Source organism: Mauremys reevesii, linkage group 9 (genome assembly GCF_016161935.1).
Source record: "Mauremys reevesii isolate NIE-2019 linkage group 9, ASM1616193v1, whole genome shotgun sequence".
Classification (NCBI taxonomy): domain Eukaryota; kingdom Metazoa; phylum Chordata; order Testudines; family Geoemydidae; genus Mauremys; species Mauremys reevesii.
Genome location: NC_052631.1, coordinates 59,538,551 through 59,556,205, shown reverse-complemented (window position 1 = coordinate 59,556,205; position 17,655 = coordinate 59,538,551). Strand labels below are relative to the sequence as shown.

General features: G+C 57.0%; 1 protein-coding gene across 2 annotated transcripts in view; it reads left to right on the top strand.

The window, feature by feature from the left end:
• Nucleotides 1–240: 240 nt before the first annotated feature.
• Nucleotides 241–17,655, top strand: part of TSC22D3 (TSC22 domain family member 3) — a 53,120-nt gene continuing 35,705 nt past the window's right edge. Inside the window, exons 1-2 of one of the 2 annotated variants that reach the window (XM_039487940.1) lie at nt 241–772; nt 2,643–3,001. In XM_039487940.1, the coding sequence (XP_039343874.1) occupies nt 459–772; nt 2,643–2,880 (552 nt within the window). In that variant the 5' untranslated portion in view covers nt 241–458 and the 3' untranslated portion in view covers nt 2,881–3,001. Of the gene's footprint in view, nt 773–2,642; nt 3,002–17,655 lie in introns of those variants that run through there. The other variant, XM_039487939.1, reaches the window with a different exon arrangement.

Here is a 17,655-nt window from a genome sequence, read left to right as displayed (position 1 = left end):
CATAGATATGATGTGTGCCGAGGAAGCCCGGAACCGCCCTGCCTCCTGCCCACCCCTAGGGAGCGCTGCCCCGCTCCGCCAGCAGGGTAGTGCTGGGAGGCTCGGAGCAGGGCTTGCCCTGTGCCCCGGGAGAGCTGTCCTTCCCTGCTCCCGGGCGCCCAGCCAGCGGGACTCCCGGCGCGGGGGTGGGCTCTCTGGTTGGAGGCGCCTTCGCCAATCAGCTGCCCTGGCGGAGGAGCCGCTCCCGCGGCGGGGCTGGGCGTGTGCACTGGGCTGAGCCGGAGCTGATCAGCAGCTGTTGCTATTTTCCTCCCGTGGCTCTCGGGGCAGCAGCTGGGCGGCGCTGTGAGCGCACGGCCACTGAGGAGCTGCTGGGGGAGCGCAGCGGGCTCGGGCGCCCAGGGAGCCGCTCCGGGCGGTGGGTGGGACGCTGCGCCGTGGCCGGCTGGGTACCCGCGATGGCCTCAGAGGAGTGCCGCTCGCCCGTGGGGCTGGACTGCTGCAGCTGCTGCCTGGACCTGGCCAACCGCAGCGGCCTGGAGGAGGGGGCCGGGGGCGAGAACAACAACCTGGGCAGCCCCACGGTGAGCAACTTCCGGCAGCTGCGGGCGCAGCTAGTGTGCGAGAACCTGAACGCTGACAAGCTGAGCAGCATCATGCGGCAGGACTCGCTGGAGCCGGTGGTGCGGGACCCCTGCTATCTGCTCAACCAGGGCATCTGCAATAGCAACATCGACCAGACTCTGCTCTCCATCCTGCTCTTCTTCCACAGGTGGGGCCGGGCGGGGTGCCCCGCGGGTCCCCTTCCCTGTGCCGGGCGGGGCGAGCCGGGATCCCCTCTCTGGCTGGCTAGGGCGCACAGCTCCTCCCGGGGTGGGGCCCAAGGAAGCCCTGGGCCCACAGAGCTTGGGGACCGGGGGCTTTGGTACATCTCCATTGCACGGTCTGCCTCGTTAGGTACCTGCCGACCTCTTCGAAAGTGCCTCTCGGTGGCCCGTGTCCGCTGAGTTGTCTCGGATGGGGGGTGGGGCAGGAGCTGATCCAGCGCCCCAGCCTGCTCCCTCTAGCCTGGGCTTAGCACTGTGGAGATCACTTCGGCGGGGGAGAAGCGCCCAGGAGTGGGGAGGCCGCTGCTCTGGCGAGCCCGGGAGGGGACTGTGGGTGGCCGATCTGGGCCCAGGGGCGTGAGTTATTGTTGTGAGTCGGCCCCGGGGGATCCCTGGGATGGATGCCCGGCAGCCTGTCGGCTGGAAGCTCTGGGGCATTGCGTGTATGCAGGCGGCTGTCAGAGCCTCTGGATGAGGTTACTGTCAGGCTCCCTCCTACGCACTGGACACCTGTGTGATTCCCGGGACATGGAGCGCCTGCCTCCAATCATGCGGCCAGGCCCTCCCTGCTGCTCGGAGCTGGGCTCGGCTCTCGGACCTGCCGCTCCATAAAGGCGCTGGCTGTGACCGCGGCTAGCCCTATTGTAAATGTCCTCTGTGCCGCGCCTCACCACCTGCTGGGGGAGGGGGGAACTAAGGCACACGGGGACACAGCAGGAGTGAGTGGCAGAGCTGGGGAGAAAACCCAGGAGTCCAGGCTATCCGCTGCCTGCTCTGGCAGCTCGCCTGCAACCTCTCGGTGTGCTCTCTCTGTTTTCTGATGAAGTGGGTTATATCTCACCAAAGCTTATGCCCAAATACATTTGTTAGTCTTTAGGGTGCCATAAGGACTCCTCCTTGTTTTCTCTGTGCTCCCTGATCAAACTGCCTTGGCCAGAGCAATATTTCTGGGTTTGAAAGGGGAATTCCCAAGCGGATGTGGGTCCAACTGTAGTAACTCAGCCCTGAGCAAAGGTGTTTTACAGCCAGTCTGTGCGCTTCCGGGGTACCGGCCTGTTGGTCTGTGATCAGGGCTCCTTGGCTGAGCAGAGATGGGGCTGACCAAGTCCCCTCTCTGTATGCATGTGGGTGCCTTGCACCCCTCCGCCCCCTGCAAAACAGAAACACTGCCCCACCAGGGCAGTTGGATCATAACCCCAGGAGTTTTCTCTGGGAACCTGAGAACTGGGCGATGATCCTCAGAGACTGGTGAGAGAGAGAGGGGAAAATACCTGGGTGTGGGGGGGTGAGATATAAGGAGAGTTACATGTGACAGCCCCCCGAGGGAGCTGTGGCTGTTTTGCAGGCTGTGTCTGGAGCGGTAGGGAAGGTGGTCTGTCATGGGGAGGGGGAGTGGTGGCATTCCCTGCTAACTGCCTCTGCCAGGGGCAGTGGGAATTGCACACACACAGCCATCTGCCCTGACTCAGCACTTCCTTCGAGGAGCATTAGCTCTTTAACCCTCCTGTGAAAGAGTTGGTTTCCTTTATATAGTCTGAGGCACAGGTAGGGCCAGAATTTGTCCAAGCTCCATTAGGCCAGGCTGCTGTAACATTCCTGGGATCTCACCTGAAGGAAAGGGGAATCAGGGCTGAGCTGTCTGCTTTGCTGCATCCCCAGGGGGTGTTTAGGGATGGACTGGTGGTGCTTGGTGGTGCAAGTGTGTGACGTGTTGGTGTGTGGGGAGCGTTACAGCTTCCCCTGGAACCCTACAAGCCTGCTCACACCCTCACTAGCAGCTGAGTTAATGGGGGCCTGGCTTTGTGTTCACTGTAGGGTCTGGGGGATGTTCCACTCCCACAGCAACCTGCTGTGGGTAAGTCAGAGTTGGGTGATATGCACATCTGTGCTCCTGCACACCGGCATCTGGGTACTGCCTCTGCAGCAACCTCCTCCTCATGCCTGCTTACATCTGTGTGCACATGCCTTCCTGCATGTACACTTACAGGTACACACACACGCAACCTGGCACAAATGTGCATTCAGGGTTACACGCTTACACAAACATGTGTAAACTTGTACCTTCATATGCACATGCTTGCACGTGTCAATGTACATATGAATACGTTGTGGCACACACACCTGCACAACGTACGCAAGCAGCCATGTGCAAAGCTGCACGCACATATGCATGTTTCCACCCCAAACCACTGTGCACGTGGCTTCCCATGCCTGTTGCCATCTTGCTGCTGCCTGGTGGAGTTGGCGGGGTTGGCAGCCAGTCAGAGACTGAGGCAGGCTGCTTGTTCAGAGCCACCCTAGTGGAGTTCCTCTTCCTGGGGCTTACGTACATAAGAGGGGCTGGTGCTCAGGTGGCAAAGGCAGGAGCTGGGCTGGGAGCCAAGGCAAGAGGCATTCCTGCCCACGCCCTAATGAGCGTGCCTGCAGGAGGCAGGAGCTGCCTCTCCTCCATCACAAAACTAATCAAGAGGAAAACAGCAGGGAGAAGAGTGAGTTCTCTCTCCCCGGGGAAACTGCCATCTCATAAACCCATGGGCATCCTGGCTGGGGAAGGGAAATGAGACACCAAATCCAGAGAGCACTGCCTGTGCCCCTGGTGGCTCAGTGTAGCCCCACCACGTAAGGAGCAGGGTCTGGGCATTGCCAGCAGCTCCTGGCATCACACTGAATATTGCTTCTACTCACTGCTGTTTAGATGGGAGGATGGTTGATGGTTACTACAGGACATGCCTAGGAGCAGGACTCCTGGGTTCCATTGCTGCTCACTTACCGGCAGCCTTGGCCCAGTTTCTTATCCTCGCGAAACCTCAGCTTCCTCTTCTCTAACACTGGGACGATGATCTTGACTCTTCTCCCAAAGGGCTGTGAGGCTCAGTTTGTTCCTGTGTATAGCATGTGGATGGCAGGACAAAGCATTCCTAGAGTGCACTGCCTCTCTGACCAGGCCATCTTTACCACTAACATTCCCCCGCATCATTTGAGCCAAGAGGGCTCCCTGCTGCACACCACCCCGTTGTTCTGTGGGCACCTGGGGTGATCACTCTGTCTGTGCTTGAACAGGACAGGAACTGCCTGCATGGAGTTGAGGCCCAGTGCCCTTGGGCATCTAGCACTGTGCAGAGGCCCAACACCTTTGTGGCTGTTCTGCTTCAGCCTGAACTTTCTCCTCCTGGCTAATGAGCCCAGAGAACTGAGAGCCGGTTGCATGGCAGGGCTGCCTCGTGGGTGCTGGGCAAGGGCGGATCGATAAACTGCACTGCTAGGGACACACTGGAGTTGCGGGCCACCCCTGTGGCACCTTTGGCTACACTCCCAAGAAGCACTGGATGGGTTTATGGCCTTTGGAAATGAGGATTTATTCCCATCCCAGCAGGGGACAGGAAGGCCTGTCAGCAGCAGAACATTCAGGATGATCAGTAAGGTTTATGGATACACAATGCCTGCCCTTGGGTAAACTCAGGCAGGAGACAAGGCGGGCACAGGAGTCAGTCAAAGTGGAGTAGAGAGGCCCAAGCAGTGGAGCTGGGATCCAGATCGTGGGGGAGGAGCTGGATCTGCCTGGGATGGAGAGAGCTCCTGTGACCGTGTCTGGAGTGGGGCAGTTCAGTTCTAAGTGTCTGTTCCTATCTATGCTCAGGAGAGCCCCCTATGTACAGCACTCCCAGCCTGGCACTGGGATGGCTCTGCCCAGGGCCCTCAGCCCAGATTCTCAAAGGGAGTCCAGTTCTTTCCGGCATTGATTTCAGTGGAAGTTAGGGCCTCAATTAAATCTCTTTGAGCATCGGGGCCCACCAGCCTGGGAAGTGCTCACCAGGCCTCATTGCTCTGTCCTGGGCACGATGCTTCCCTATGTGTTGCACAGCCTACTGCACATGCACATCATCTTCAGCTGCATAGCCTGGCTGCTGTGGCTGCTCTGGGGGGATGGCGGGTATTCACACCTCTGCCAAGCAGGTGTGAAAACCTGGAGACTAAGCAGGGAGCCCTGATTTGTTTCACACTCATGTGCACAGATGTGTCAGTGAGGGCATGAGGCTGTTCCCTGGTCTGTGGCTCTGAGAGTGCAGGAGAAGAGCTCAGCAGCCAGTCGCCTCCCTGCTTGTGCAGCTCCACCCAGGATCACTCATCCCAGACCCAGCTGAGTGTGACTGACTGTGCAGGCAGCAGCATGGTAGGGTGGAGGGGCAGCATCACCCCTTGAGACACTTATGACCACATGACTAGTGGTGGACAGTGGAGTCTCAGCCCAGCTCTGACCACTGGCTTTCTTTGAGTTGTTTCAGGTGGTTTGGGGGAAGGGTTTAAGCTGGAGCCCAGGCAGCTGGGCGGCAGCATGGAGCTGGGAATTGGGTCCCCAGGCCAGCCCTAAGACACACACACTCTTGTTACAAGCCAAGCTAGTGTTTAGCACTTCTTCCCCCAGCCCCTCCGCACAGCATTGGGCTGCTGTGCCCCTTTTACAGTGGTGGGCAAGCTGACCTGAGACTGCCTCTGGCCCAGTGTATGCCCCCACCAGCTCTGCACCTCTAGGGCTCAGGGACTCTGGCTCGCTTGATCGGCTTCCCCTGGATATCACAGAGGCCTGGATATGCTGTGGCTGGCTCCACTGTCCTGGCTTCTGGCTCCCAACCCAGAGCCAGGCCCTGGGCTTGGCTCTCTGAGGGTCCTGGATCTGCTCAGAGCTGTTGCAACACCCTGTTCTCACTCCAGCTCCTTAGAGTAATTAATGCCACCTGGGCCTTTTGTAAGGAGCTAAGGGGAGAGAGCACAAAGGTTGCAATGCAGCAAGAAGTAAGTGGATGCCAGTTTGGGGGCTGCGCACACAGTGCAGGGAGGGGACGGGAGACGCCTATCCCAGCAGGATTGTGTGCTCAGCTCTGGGTGATATAGAACCCAAAGGATAATGAGAAATGTGAGGGAATTGAGAGACGAGCAACAAGAATGATCCAGGGGACAGAGAGACTGGAGCAGAAACCTGAAGAGAGCTAAATGTGTCAAATCAGCCAGTGAGAGTGAGTGTCTCCAGAGAGGTGAGGATAAAACTGTGCAAAGGAAATTGAGGCTGGGACCAGAGTTAGATTGTGGAACTGTCTCCCAAAATCAGGGATGGAGGCCTCCTCACTGGAGATAATACAAATTGCCCTGAACAGAGCCTGGATGATAGACTGCAGGAGTGAGATGTAACAGGACTTTGACATCTCTGAGCCTAGGTTGCAGCTAAGATATAATCAGTGTGTAGAGCCATTAGCCCTTAGATCACTGGCGTTTTCCAGCCCCCAGCTAGGTTAGGGTGCGTTCAGTGCATGTCCACAGTCTCCAAAGGGCCGAGCTGTCCATTCCTGCAACAGCACCTGGGGTGTGAGTGGGTTGGGGTGTCAGGTGCTCCCCGATGTGCTCACTTGGTGGCCAGCTTTTGCAGGGTGCGCTGCACCACTTGCTCCCATCCCTTTTCTGCAGCTTGGGTCCCACTGAGGAAAATGAGGAGATGGGCAGGGGTAGCAGCGTTTAAAGGGCAGCACAGAGCTCTTAGGACTGGGACAGCTACAGAGAGCACATTCCAGTAAGACAGTGTGTGTGGGGGGGTCGGCTGTGTGGGTGGGGGGAGAGAACGTGTGTGGGGACGAGCTGGAGTCTGCTGTGTTCAGTGAGTGGCTGTTGTTCCTGTTTGCTACTGCACTCCAGGAGTCTCGGTTGGCCTTGCCAAGTGACCACAGGAAGGACCCTGCGCCTCCCTGTCCTGCTCCCTAAACCCAGTCCCGCCCCCGCTAGCCGCAGCAGCGCGGAGGGGATCGCAGGGGGCCGGAGAATGGGTCTGGCTACGGCAGTGCCCAGCCCTGCAGCCCCCAGCAGCGCGGGCTGGGCCGGTTCGGCCCAAGAAATGCCAGCCCCTTCCCCACGGCTCGTGCTGGCGCCGCCTCCTGTCCGGTTCGGTTCAGCTCAGCTCCCGGGGTTGGGGCTGCTGGGGCGGGGCTCCGGGCACATGGGGTGCCAGGCGCAGAGGCTGCTTATTCAACAGGGCGGTCCCGGCCGGGGCCGGGCGCTGATTGGTGGAGGTCGGGATGCCGGCCGAGGAGGGCGGCACGTGTACAGCATGCGGGGGAGGAGAGGGGAGCGCTGAGGGGCGGGGCTGGCCTGTGACAGGCAGCTGGTGCTGGGCGAATGTCAACTCTGTGCTCTGCACTATACAGACCCCTCTACAACACTGCATGCCTAACAGCACACTGTGCATGCTGTGCACGCCCTTCCACTTGCTGCACACAACAGAGCACACTGAACATTAACAGCATATCATGCACACAGCACACTATGCATGGCACACATAACACAAACCACAGTGCAAACACCCCTCCACACAACACATCATATAGCATCATGCACAGTACATACTACACTGCACACTACATACATTACACATGCCACATTGCACAAAACTGCACAGTCTATGCTACACTGTGTGCCACAACATGCAGTGCCCCAGTGTACACACAGCTCAATCCACTGTGCACACTAAACCAGACCACTTACTGTACAGTATAAAGCACTGCACCCAGATACAGGCACAACTCAGGATATGCCAAACAACACACCACACAGTGTAAAAACGACACATACCATATTCTGCACCCACCATGCAACACGAGACACTGGACATGGGTATAGAGACACCCCTGTACACACCCGGTATTTCAGTACACACCCCGTACTCTGTACAGCAGACCAAAACCAGGCCTGCATTCCACTAGCAGCCAATAGCCCTGTCATTGGAGCAATTCCACATGCATGCATCTCATGGGGCTCACCACTGGTGGCGCCTCTTGCTGGCCAAGCTCTGGTCAGGCATTGTGCCCTCCTCTGCCTCTGTCTCGTCCTCTTGTGCTGCAGCTCCTCTCGCTCCAAGAACCGCAGCCTCCTCTTTGTGACTTGGCCCTCCGGCCAGGTCACCATACATGTTCCCTCCTTCCAGGGTATCTTGATGAACAGGTTCAGGCAGTCTACCTGCTCACTGCCCCATCAGTGCTTCTTTGTTAGCAACTGCTAGGGGGACCCAGACCCGTCCTCTATGCTCAGGGGCCCTCTCAGTGGCAGCCAGGATTTGAGCTACCCCAGACCTTGCTGCTTTTCCCCTGAGCCTTGCCTACCTCTCTGGCCCACCCCCCTCTCTGGACTCGCCAAGCCACACTCCCTCCTCCCAGGGACCGTAGGCTACTTGCTTCTAGCCCCTGGCACCCCTCCCTTCTCCCAGGGAGTGACTGGAGACTCCTTCCCTCCAGCCCCTTCTGTTGCCAGCTTGCTGCCTATTCCCGCCCAGCTGAGCCTGTTCTTCAATCCCTGCTCCCTGGCTCCTTCCCCATGTGCAGCCTGGGCATTAATTGGCCCCTGTAGCCATCTTAGCCCCTCCAGGCCTTGCATGGGGCGAACACCCTGTCACAATGCACACTATAGCAATAATGGGCAAGGCACGGGGGGAGGGACTGCGGGGGAGGAAATGTGAGACACACCTGGCTAAGGAATCTGCTGCTTGCCCTTTAAATTGCCCAGACTCCTGCAGGGGGCACGTAGTGCTTTGCTCCATAGTTCCATTTTCCTGGCCAGCGCTCTCTGGCTGGAGATGCCCCTCATAGCCGGGCCGGCAGAGTTGGGGCTAAGAGCCAGGCCCCTGGGTAACAGTGAAGAGCTGATCTTGGTTAGCTAGGGGTGTGCACTGGGCATGGCGGTTCCCTAGATCCGGGTTCTGGTTTGGCCCATTATAGTCAGAGGACTCCCTGGCCCCTTGCTTAGATAGTTCTAACAATACATGATACACCCCCTAAACTGCAGGCTAACGGCACACTGTGCGCACAGCCCCATCCCCTCTAGTTGTGTTAATGTTACCAGGGCAAATAAAGCCACTTGCCCCCTGACACCTTGTGTCTGTGTGCCTTTCTGGGGCACTGAACCCACTGTGCTATGACGGGGAGTTCCCCAGAATAACCCAAGTTCCTGTAAGTTCCAGTAGGATGGGAGGAGTGTTAAAGGGCCAGCACTGTATTTGTTTTATACCTGGAAACCTTACAAAGGCCATTTGTTTCCCCCCACAGCCTGGCATTTTCTTCTGCCAGGATTCAGCTGGTTAGAATGCTGCACTCCTCCCAGTGTAACCCCAACCACCGGGAGTGTGGGGCCTGGGGATCTATGCAACAGCTCCCCCAACACCAACCCCTGGCATGATAGCAGGCACTTAGAGCCGTATCCCCTGTGGATCCCCCTGCGGAGGTGAGACCCAGCGCATGCCGCCAGAAAGCGGAACGGCACAGACACCTACGGGGAGAGGAACGATGGAGCTGTGTGCCCCTCCGCATGTGAGCTAATAAATCACCTTTGCACACAATCCAGGGGGGTCAGGGAGCTGCTATCAGGGGCGGCTCTAGCAATTTCGCTGCCCCAAGCACGGTGGCACGCTGCGGGGGGCGCTCTGCCGGTCACCAGTCCCGCGGCTCCGGTGGACCTCCCGCAGGCACGCCTGTGGATGCTCCACCGGAGCCGCGGGACCAGTGGACCCTCCGCAGGCATGCCTGCGGGAGGTCCACCGGAGCCGCCTGCCGTCCTCCCGGCGACCGGCAGAGCACCCACCGCGGCATGCCGCCCCAATCACGCGCTTGGCGTGCTGGGGCCTGGAGCCACCCCTGGCTGCTATAAAGCTTTTATTGGCTCAGATCACCTGGAGGAGCTGTGAGCAAGCCATGCCAGCTAAAGTCACCCTGTCTATTTATACCACCCCTATTGAGACTGTATCTGAGCACACACAGCCATTAACTAACTTATCACCACACCACCCATGCAGCTTGCCCATGGTCGCCCAAGGAGCCAGGAATGATCATCTTACAGCCTGTGTCGGCACCTTAGCCACAGGGACAGCCTTGTTCTCAGGTGGCCACCCTGCCCCTCCCATGCTGAGTTCCTTGCTTGTGGTTGGGCATTGTGTATTTAGATGTGTATTGGGGGGGAGGGATGAGTACACCCAGTGTGTGGGCCCAGCACATGGAGGAAATACATTGAGCTAAACTAATAGCCTCTCCCTGCACCACATTGCATGGGTAACCTAGTGACAGGCGGAAGGAGAGCCTGGCACCAGACTCAATCTGGCTGCAAACTTGGGCCCTGCTGTGTCCATGCCCTGCAGCTGGAAGGCTGGCCTTGGGGCTAAAGCACTGGGATGCCATTCAAGAGCCCCATGTGCAATTCTGGCTCTGCCACTGACTTCCCCAGTGACCTTGGGCAAGTCACTTTCCCTCTCTGTGCTCAGCGCCCCATGTGTCGGACATGGGAAGAAGCTGCTTCCCCTGGTGGCGGGTGCTGCAGGCTGGTCAGTGATGTCTGTGGAGAGTTTGGTCATACAGCTATGGGGGTCGCAGAAATGCCTAGAGGCTCATGCTGCTCTGTGGGAGCTTGTGGGGTCCTTTCCCCGGGTGATGAAGCTAAGCTGTTCTGGGCGGGGGGTGTTATCGATTTTGGTCATATCATCTCCAGGCACTTTTCCTGCACTAATGAACCTTGTCTCGCAGGGTGGGCAACCTGTGGCTGACACTCGGTGTCTGGAGGTCCCGGGCCAACACTTGTCTTTGTCACTCACTTGCTGTGAGGAAATGGCTGAGTCATTTACAGCCCCTGCGCTGTGGGTGCCCCAGGGTAAAGGTGCTTTGAAATCCCTGGCTGGACAGGCCCCAGGTGTGTGTGTGTGTGGGGTACATCATTCTGCTCAGGTTTCAGACAAGAAAATGGAGGCCCAGAGAGGAAATGACTACAGTGTGCATGGGGGCGTACAGTTGTGTTTATTTAACAGCTGCAGCAGAAATCCCATAGCAAAGCTGCTCTCGTTTGCCCATTGCCATGGTCTCTGCAGGCTGCCCCCCCCCCCCACAGCTGCAAGGACGCATGGAAGAGGGGGAACGAAGCTTTGTCAGGACTTGAGCCCAGAGACAGCAGCATGCTAAGGAACTGCAGGGAGGGGTGTGCAGAGGAGGGGAGTCATCTCTGCTGCCCCAACCCACCCCTGAGCAATGAGAGGTCCTGAACTGAGCTCCAGGGGAGCACAGGTCCCCTTCAGCTGTGCCCAGAGTGTGTCGGAGGAAAGAGCCCCCTCCCAGTCTGTCTGCATGTGCTGGAGACATCATGGGCCTAATTCTCCACTGCTTGCATCTCATGTGTAGTGCCAAGTGGGTGTCCATGCTCCACAGGGCTTCACACCCGCTTTACAATGGTGCAGCGCACTTGGGAATCCGGTTCAATACATCTAGGCACCCCTGGATCTCAGCCTCAGTGAAGATTAATAAGAACTAGTATTTCACTTTTCCATTCCAGTAGGGTCCAGCGGTCCCTCTCAGAATTGGGACCCCAGATGAAGTGCTGGCACAGACACTGCAGAGGTCCACCAGAGCATGCAGAGCCAAATTCCCACCCTAGCCCATTGTTCCTTTGCCTTTTCTCTGTCTAGTTTACAGGGTTTGTTGGGCTTGAAGGAAATGGTTCTGGGATGCAAATCTAGATGGCACAGCCTCTGCACCAGGTGACAGTGGTGGAAAAGGAGATCTGCCCCTCCCTCAGATTTGCATGGATTGTGCAGATTTAGGACAAGCCCATGTGATTTTTGGGGGGACATTTGTATAAAGTCAAGCACTGGCCAGTTTGTTTTAGCTCTACCAAAAATATCCTAGAGGAAAGCGGAGCTGGTGAGGCCTCACAGCATCAGGTTCACAACCAGAAAGGACTTTATGTACAGGGACCCTTTTGCTTGAAACTTTGTCTACACAGTCCCTTGGCAAGTCAGGGGTGGGTGGGCTAGAGCCAGGCACAGTAATGTCAGCATCTCTGAGTCCCGGCAATACACCACAGGACTTGGCAGGTATGCTCCCTGCTTGGGTGCCCCCCACCCCAGCTCTGACCTGCAGCTTCCATGCTATCCTAGCCCTGAGCTGCTCCCCCCAGCTCTGCTGATGCACCTAAATCCTCACTTGCAGCTCACGCCTCCTACTAGTCCAGCCCCGGCTCTCCACATACAGCTTGGCTTACAACCCTCAATCCTGATCTTCTACATCCCCTGCTACTACAGTGCTGGGCTCCCCCATGGAGCTTTGCTGATGCCCCTCAGACCCAGTTCCCACCCATCCCCCGCCCACCCCAGTCCTCAGCAGAGGTTGCTTGCCCTGCTCAAGCCTGTGGACAAACAAGCAGTTGTAAACTCAGGCAAATGGGATGACATTTGTCAGCATTTGCAGAGGCTACCATTGTGCTAAGTGTTGCTATTAGTGCAGGATTTCAATGCTGCTCCCCAGAGAGCTGCTACTCCTCCTGGGTCTGTCGTCCTGTGTCCTGCCAACAGGGCCTGCTGCATGTTGGAACAGCCCTGCAATGTCTGGGACTGGTGGTGCTGTGAGAGCTTCCTAGGAGGGTGTGCCAACCCACAGCTCCACCTCAGCCCTGACAGGTCTATAATAACACCATCACTCGGCACATCCCCTCCATAGGTCGCTGCCCCTTACAGAGGGGGAAACTGAGGCATAGGGTGGGCAAAGGGACACATGGAAGGTTACGGGTCAGTGGTGGAGCCAGGAACAGAGCCCAGTAATGCCAACTACCAGCCCCGTGCTTTAACTGATAGACCATGCCTGGAAAGCTTTTATTGTGATACTGCAAGAACCACCCTGCTGCTCCTATGGTGCAGCTTGGAAATCGCAACATGTTGCCCATCTGCACAGCTGGGCCCCCTCAGCAGCAGCCCCCATGGCAGGCCAGCATCCGGGGGATTAGGAATTGCACTGTCACTGAGGCTATGAATAGGGTCTAGCGCAAGCAGCGAGCGAGCCGTGGCATGGGGGATGTGGCTACAGATGGATCACATTGTGCTGGGGAGTGGGAAAGTGCCGCTCCATTTGGGATGGATGTAGGCGGAGAGCGCTAGCTGACAAATGAGTGGTTGTGTGTTAGCGCTGCTCGTCACCCATGACAGTCACTGCCCCTGGCGCTCATCTGTTATCCTGTGAAAGAACCAGGCCTCAGGCTCACTTGGCAAGGGGAGAGGACTTTGCCCAGGAAGACAGCAGGTGCTGGGTGTGCCGAGCACAGCTCATCTCTCTGACTTCCCGGGGACTTTGCAACTGTTTGGTTTGGCCTGTGTTGGAGGCAGGCCCTGCGCAGTGGAGCTGGAGTGTGGATTGGGTACAGAGCCGCTTCTGGGTCTTGGCATTGGCTTGGTTTCTTCTGTGTGGGGGTGGAGGGTTGCTGCTAGATAGGCACAGGCTGCCCTGGTGTTGACTCCCACCTGGTATGGGCAGGTAAGGTCCCAGATGGCATCTCTTTGCCTCTCCCCTCCGGGGATCCTCTCCCTGCACATGCACCCCGGGAGCACCCTGGTTGCCATGGAGGAGAGCTGGCTGCACTCCCTGGATCTGGGGCCCGCTGCGCAGGGGTGAGCAGCTGCTCAGCTCTGGGAACAACAAAGGACCATTTGAACATCATGGGCTATGGACTGAGTGTGGGAGCAAGGCAGGGGAGGGAGATGGAGAAACTGAGACAGGCTGGCAAATGTCAGGGCCTGGACAGGGAGTCCAGGGTGTTCTGGAGAGCAGCGTGGGCGGGGTGAACCCTGTCAGGCACAGGAGGGAAAGGGTGGGGGGAGGGCATTGGCTGGGCGCTCGGGAGACTTGGGGTTGATTCCTGGCTCTGCCCCCAGGCTCCCTGTGTGATCTTGAGCCCATTACCTATGTTGCTCTGGGGCTCAGTCCCATCTGTGCAAGGGGGAGAACGTGGCTTCCAGTGCCCGGGGCTGGGTGACTGGAAATGTCTCCCATGAGCACCAAGTGTCCTCCAATGACTCGAATCCTGCCCCTGCTCAGGTCCTTCAAGGGAGGCCCAGGACTCGCATGTCCAGGGCGTCCAGGCTGGGAGCGACTCTCACTTCCCCGTTTTCAAGGAGCACTTGCTGCCAGTGGCAGTACACGTGTGTGCACTATGCGCTGTGCGTGCACGCAGCCCTGGAGACACAGTCATACGTAGGCACGCCGCTGTCTGAGCTTTCCCACCCAGCTGGTAGCAGACACGTCAGGTCACGGGAGGCTGCTCTGGTAAGGCACAGGCCTAGATGCACCAGCGATCTGAACACATTGGCAAACCCTATGTGCCTATAAGAAATCCTTCCATGTTTGTTGGGGTTCCCCCTGACTAGTCAGCAGCAGGGTGCTAGTCAGTACAGTGCCTCCTCTGAGCAGCGCCATAATGTTCATGAATGCTGCTGAAAATGCCGGCCCCTGTTGTGACCATGGTAGCAATGTGCCTTAGGGCACCAGCTTTCCTGCCTGGGCTCTGAGCACGGCTGTGGAAAAAGCCTTTGACTTTTGGGGGTGTGTGGGTGTATGCGTGCATGCACTCGCTAGTGTTCACATGTGCAGGTGGGGTCTGTGGAGGGCAGAGCTGGGGGAACCGTTCTCAGTGACCAGTTGACGGGTACCCCTTTGCTCTGCTGAGTTAGCTGCAAGCAGGTCACATGGTTTATAAGTTTCTCCTCTCTTCTCAGCTAGGAGAGGAACAGGCTGTGTGGAGGAATTGCAGACAGTGGCATTTTGTAATGAGGCTGCTGGTCGTGGCTGGCCATAGGTTGTTGCTTAGGGCCCCTGGTGTGGGCTAAGAAGTTCCCTGTCTCTCTTTGTGATCTACCTGCTCCTAGCCCATTGATAAACCTATTGTGTGAGGGCTTCTGATGGGGTCGCCTGCAAACTTCTCTGCCATGCTCTGGGGAACCCTCACTGTCTTCATGTGAATGTTTGTGAATGAATAAACACCAGGGTTTGGCAGGGCTCCTCACATGGCAATTCACAGATGCTTTGTGGTGCCTGCTCCAGGCTCTAGTGTAAGAGATACCTGTATGCGGGGTGCATGGTGTGTGTGTGTGTGTCATTGTCGTCGTCGTGCTGGTGCGGGTGTGTTTATGTTCATGCCATGTGAATGGTAGGTGTGTGCACACAGGAGTGAGTGGGAGTGTATGACAGAGATGGGTGTGCAGGGCACGTGTGTATAGTTGTGGTGGTGCTCATGCAGAAGTGTTGCTCTCTGTGAGGGGCGTAGTAGGTAATAAAAGGCCCAGGAGAACAGGCAGCTGTCTAGAGAACAAATGAGACCTTCCTTTATGAGTGTGTTCTATTCTGGAGATCAGAGGAGCCTCCACAGTGTATGTTCATTAGTCATTGTTCCATGTCAGAGCAGGTGCTTGGAAAATTGCAAATCTAGCAACTTCCCGCATTCACAAATCCAGCCCCAAGGAGCAGCTATGGGTAGAAAACCAAAAGCTGATCCCTTCCTGTCCTGTGTGCCTCCATCGTAAGCTGCTGCGCTAGCTAGCACATCATCTTATTGCCTTTCATTGGAGCGGCGGGGGCTCGGGGTTCTGTAGCAAGTCCTCTTTTGGCAGGATTGCCCTTTAATCCTGCCTTTATACAGCTTGTGATCTGTCTGGGTCATCACCCATCCTGGAGCCCGTGGGATGGCCCAGAGCTGCATACCTCCTGGGCCGCTGCCTCGCAGGACACACACACTGTGTGTGTGTGTGTGTGTGTATGTACATGCGCAAGAGTTATTTAAAGGCTGCACGCTGTCCCTAGGCCACAGCTAGCTGGTCGGCAGGAGGTATATTTGTGCAGGGTAGCACGTTGCTGGAAGCGGGACAGAAGTTTGTCATTCTCTCTCTATATAAATATGTTTCAGGGGATTTTGCTGCCCCAGCAGATGAAGACCCAGGGTGGGGCAGATAAGGGAAATGACTCCACAGGCAGCTGTGACCAGCACAAATCCTGGGGTCGCATGCTGAGCCCCTCACTCAATTTTTTGCTCTGGGCAGACTCACACTGCGTTCAGTGAGTGTTTGAACCTGAGGAGAGATTCAGGTTTGTGAGTTCCCCAGCCTTTTAAAACACTCTCTGCAGTGGCCAGTTGTCTCGCCTTCGACTGGCAGTCATGACCTTTACACAGAGGCCCAGCCAATGCTAGCGCCATGCTCCCTTGCAAAGCAGGCCCAGAGTCCGTCTTGCTATCTGGTGGAAGCCTGGAAAGCTGATTCCCTCCTGCGTTCATGCTGTCGTGAGAGAGCATCAGTGTTGCCAGGGCCAGCTCCAGGTTTTTTGCCGCCTCAAGCAAAAAATAAAAAATAAAAAAGAGGGAAGGAGTGCTGCTGCCAAAGCGCCAAAAAACAAAAAAAAGTGAAAAGTGCCACCTGCAAAGGGCTGGAATGCTGCCCCTTGAAAAGGGCCACCCAAGCATATGCTTGGAACGCTGGTGCCTAGAGCCGCTCTGAGTGTCACGCTCTGTGGTTTGTGTTAAGTGTAGCGTTCTCCCGGTAACCCTGTGAGTGGAGGGGAAGCTGTACGTGGGGTGCTCGGACACTGGGACACCGAGAGGTCACTTGGCAGCTGGATGCTCACCACTGGCATGAGGCTTAGAAATGCCAACGCTTGTTAAAACCGTTAGTGTGATAACCCGACAGTGAATGCTTTAGAGCTTTTTAGGACGTTACCTGGGTTAGGGACCAGAGCTTTATGGGGCAGAAGGAACAGAGCTGCAATCCTCTCATTCCAGAAGCTTGAGCAAGGAGAGACTCCCTGTTTGCAGCCAGGGCCTGACACGCGGTTGTGCAGAACTGATTGTACCCAGCAGAGGGCAGCGGTGCACACACCCTGTTGGCCCCATTGACACACCCTTGTCCAATACAATTGACCATTTATGGGAAGAAATGCGCCCGGCTGGGTGACATCTGGGAACATGATGCCGAACGGCTGGACACAGTGCAAGGCAGTGAGGGCCAGCAGCCCGCACCGTGTGCGCTAGCGTGGGCTTGGACCATGGCTCTTTGCCAAGCTTGGGGCTTTCCAACAGACGCTGCGGGGCTGCAGGTACAAGCCTAGCAGACAGCTTATTGTGTTGTGTTGTTGTTAAATGTCAGCAAGGGAAGAGTTTTAACTCAATGTCCCAGCTTCAAAATACCCAGGATTCTTTGCAAAGGCCAAGCAGGATATTAATAGCCGGCTCAGCCCTGGTGCACGCAAAAGGGAAGTTTGTGCATGTCCTTGGCTGACCTCCTGCAAGAAGACTCAGCTGAGCGGGCCAGGACAATGCCTGCGGCTCTGTCGACAAATCACGGTGCCACCTCCAATTCTGGCCAAGCTCATGGAAGCGCCTCGAAAGGCTCAGCCTGGCATAGCCCTCAGGTGCTCTCAGCCTGGCCCAGACTGGGCTGAAGAGTTCCTGGGAACAGGCTTTCAGACGACAAGTGAGGCTTTGATGCTGCCCAGTGGCTGGTGGCTGCCCTATTGAATCAGACTGTCTCCAGCCAGTGTGGAGTCGCCATGTCCTGCATGTGCTGCTGCATGGTGGGAGCCGGAGCTGAGTCTCTTGCATGCTTCATTCCTTATTTGTCCCCGCTTCTCCTTGCACAGAGGGGATTGCAGGCCATGCTGGGTGACTCATCCCCATGCTGGCAGTGGCCCAGGAAGCAGTGAGCCAGACGTTATGCAACAGAAAGACTCGTTAACATCGCACCACTGGAAATACACTGCTCATGAAGCGGCATGCTCTGCCCTTGCACCTGCCGTGAGCCCTTCCATCCTGCTGGCTGCTAGGTGCCAAGGCGCACCACCTGATGCTTGGAGAGCCTCTAGGATTTGGAATCAGTGTGCTCGGCCGCCCGGGGGAGGGTCTCTTCCAGCAGGACTGTGCCAATGAGAGCAAAGGGCATGGCAGTGGGTGCAGGGAGGGCATTCTTGGGCACCTTGATTAGCACTCTCTCTGCTTGGTGTACAGCCTGTGAGGG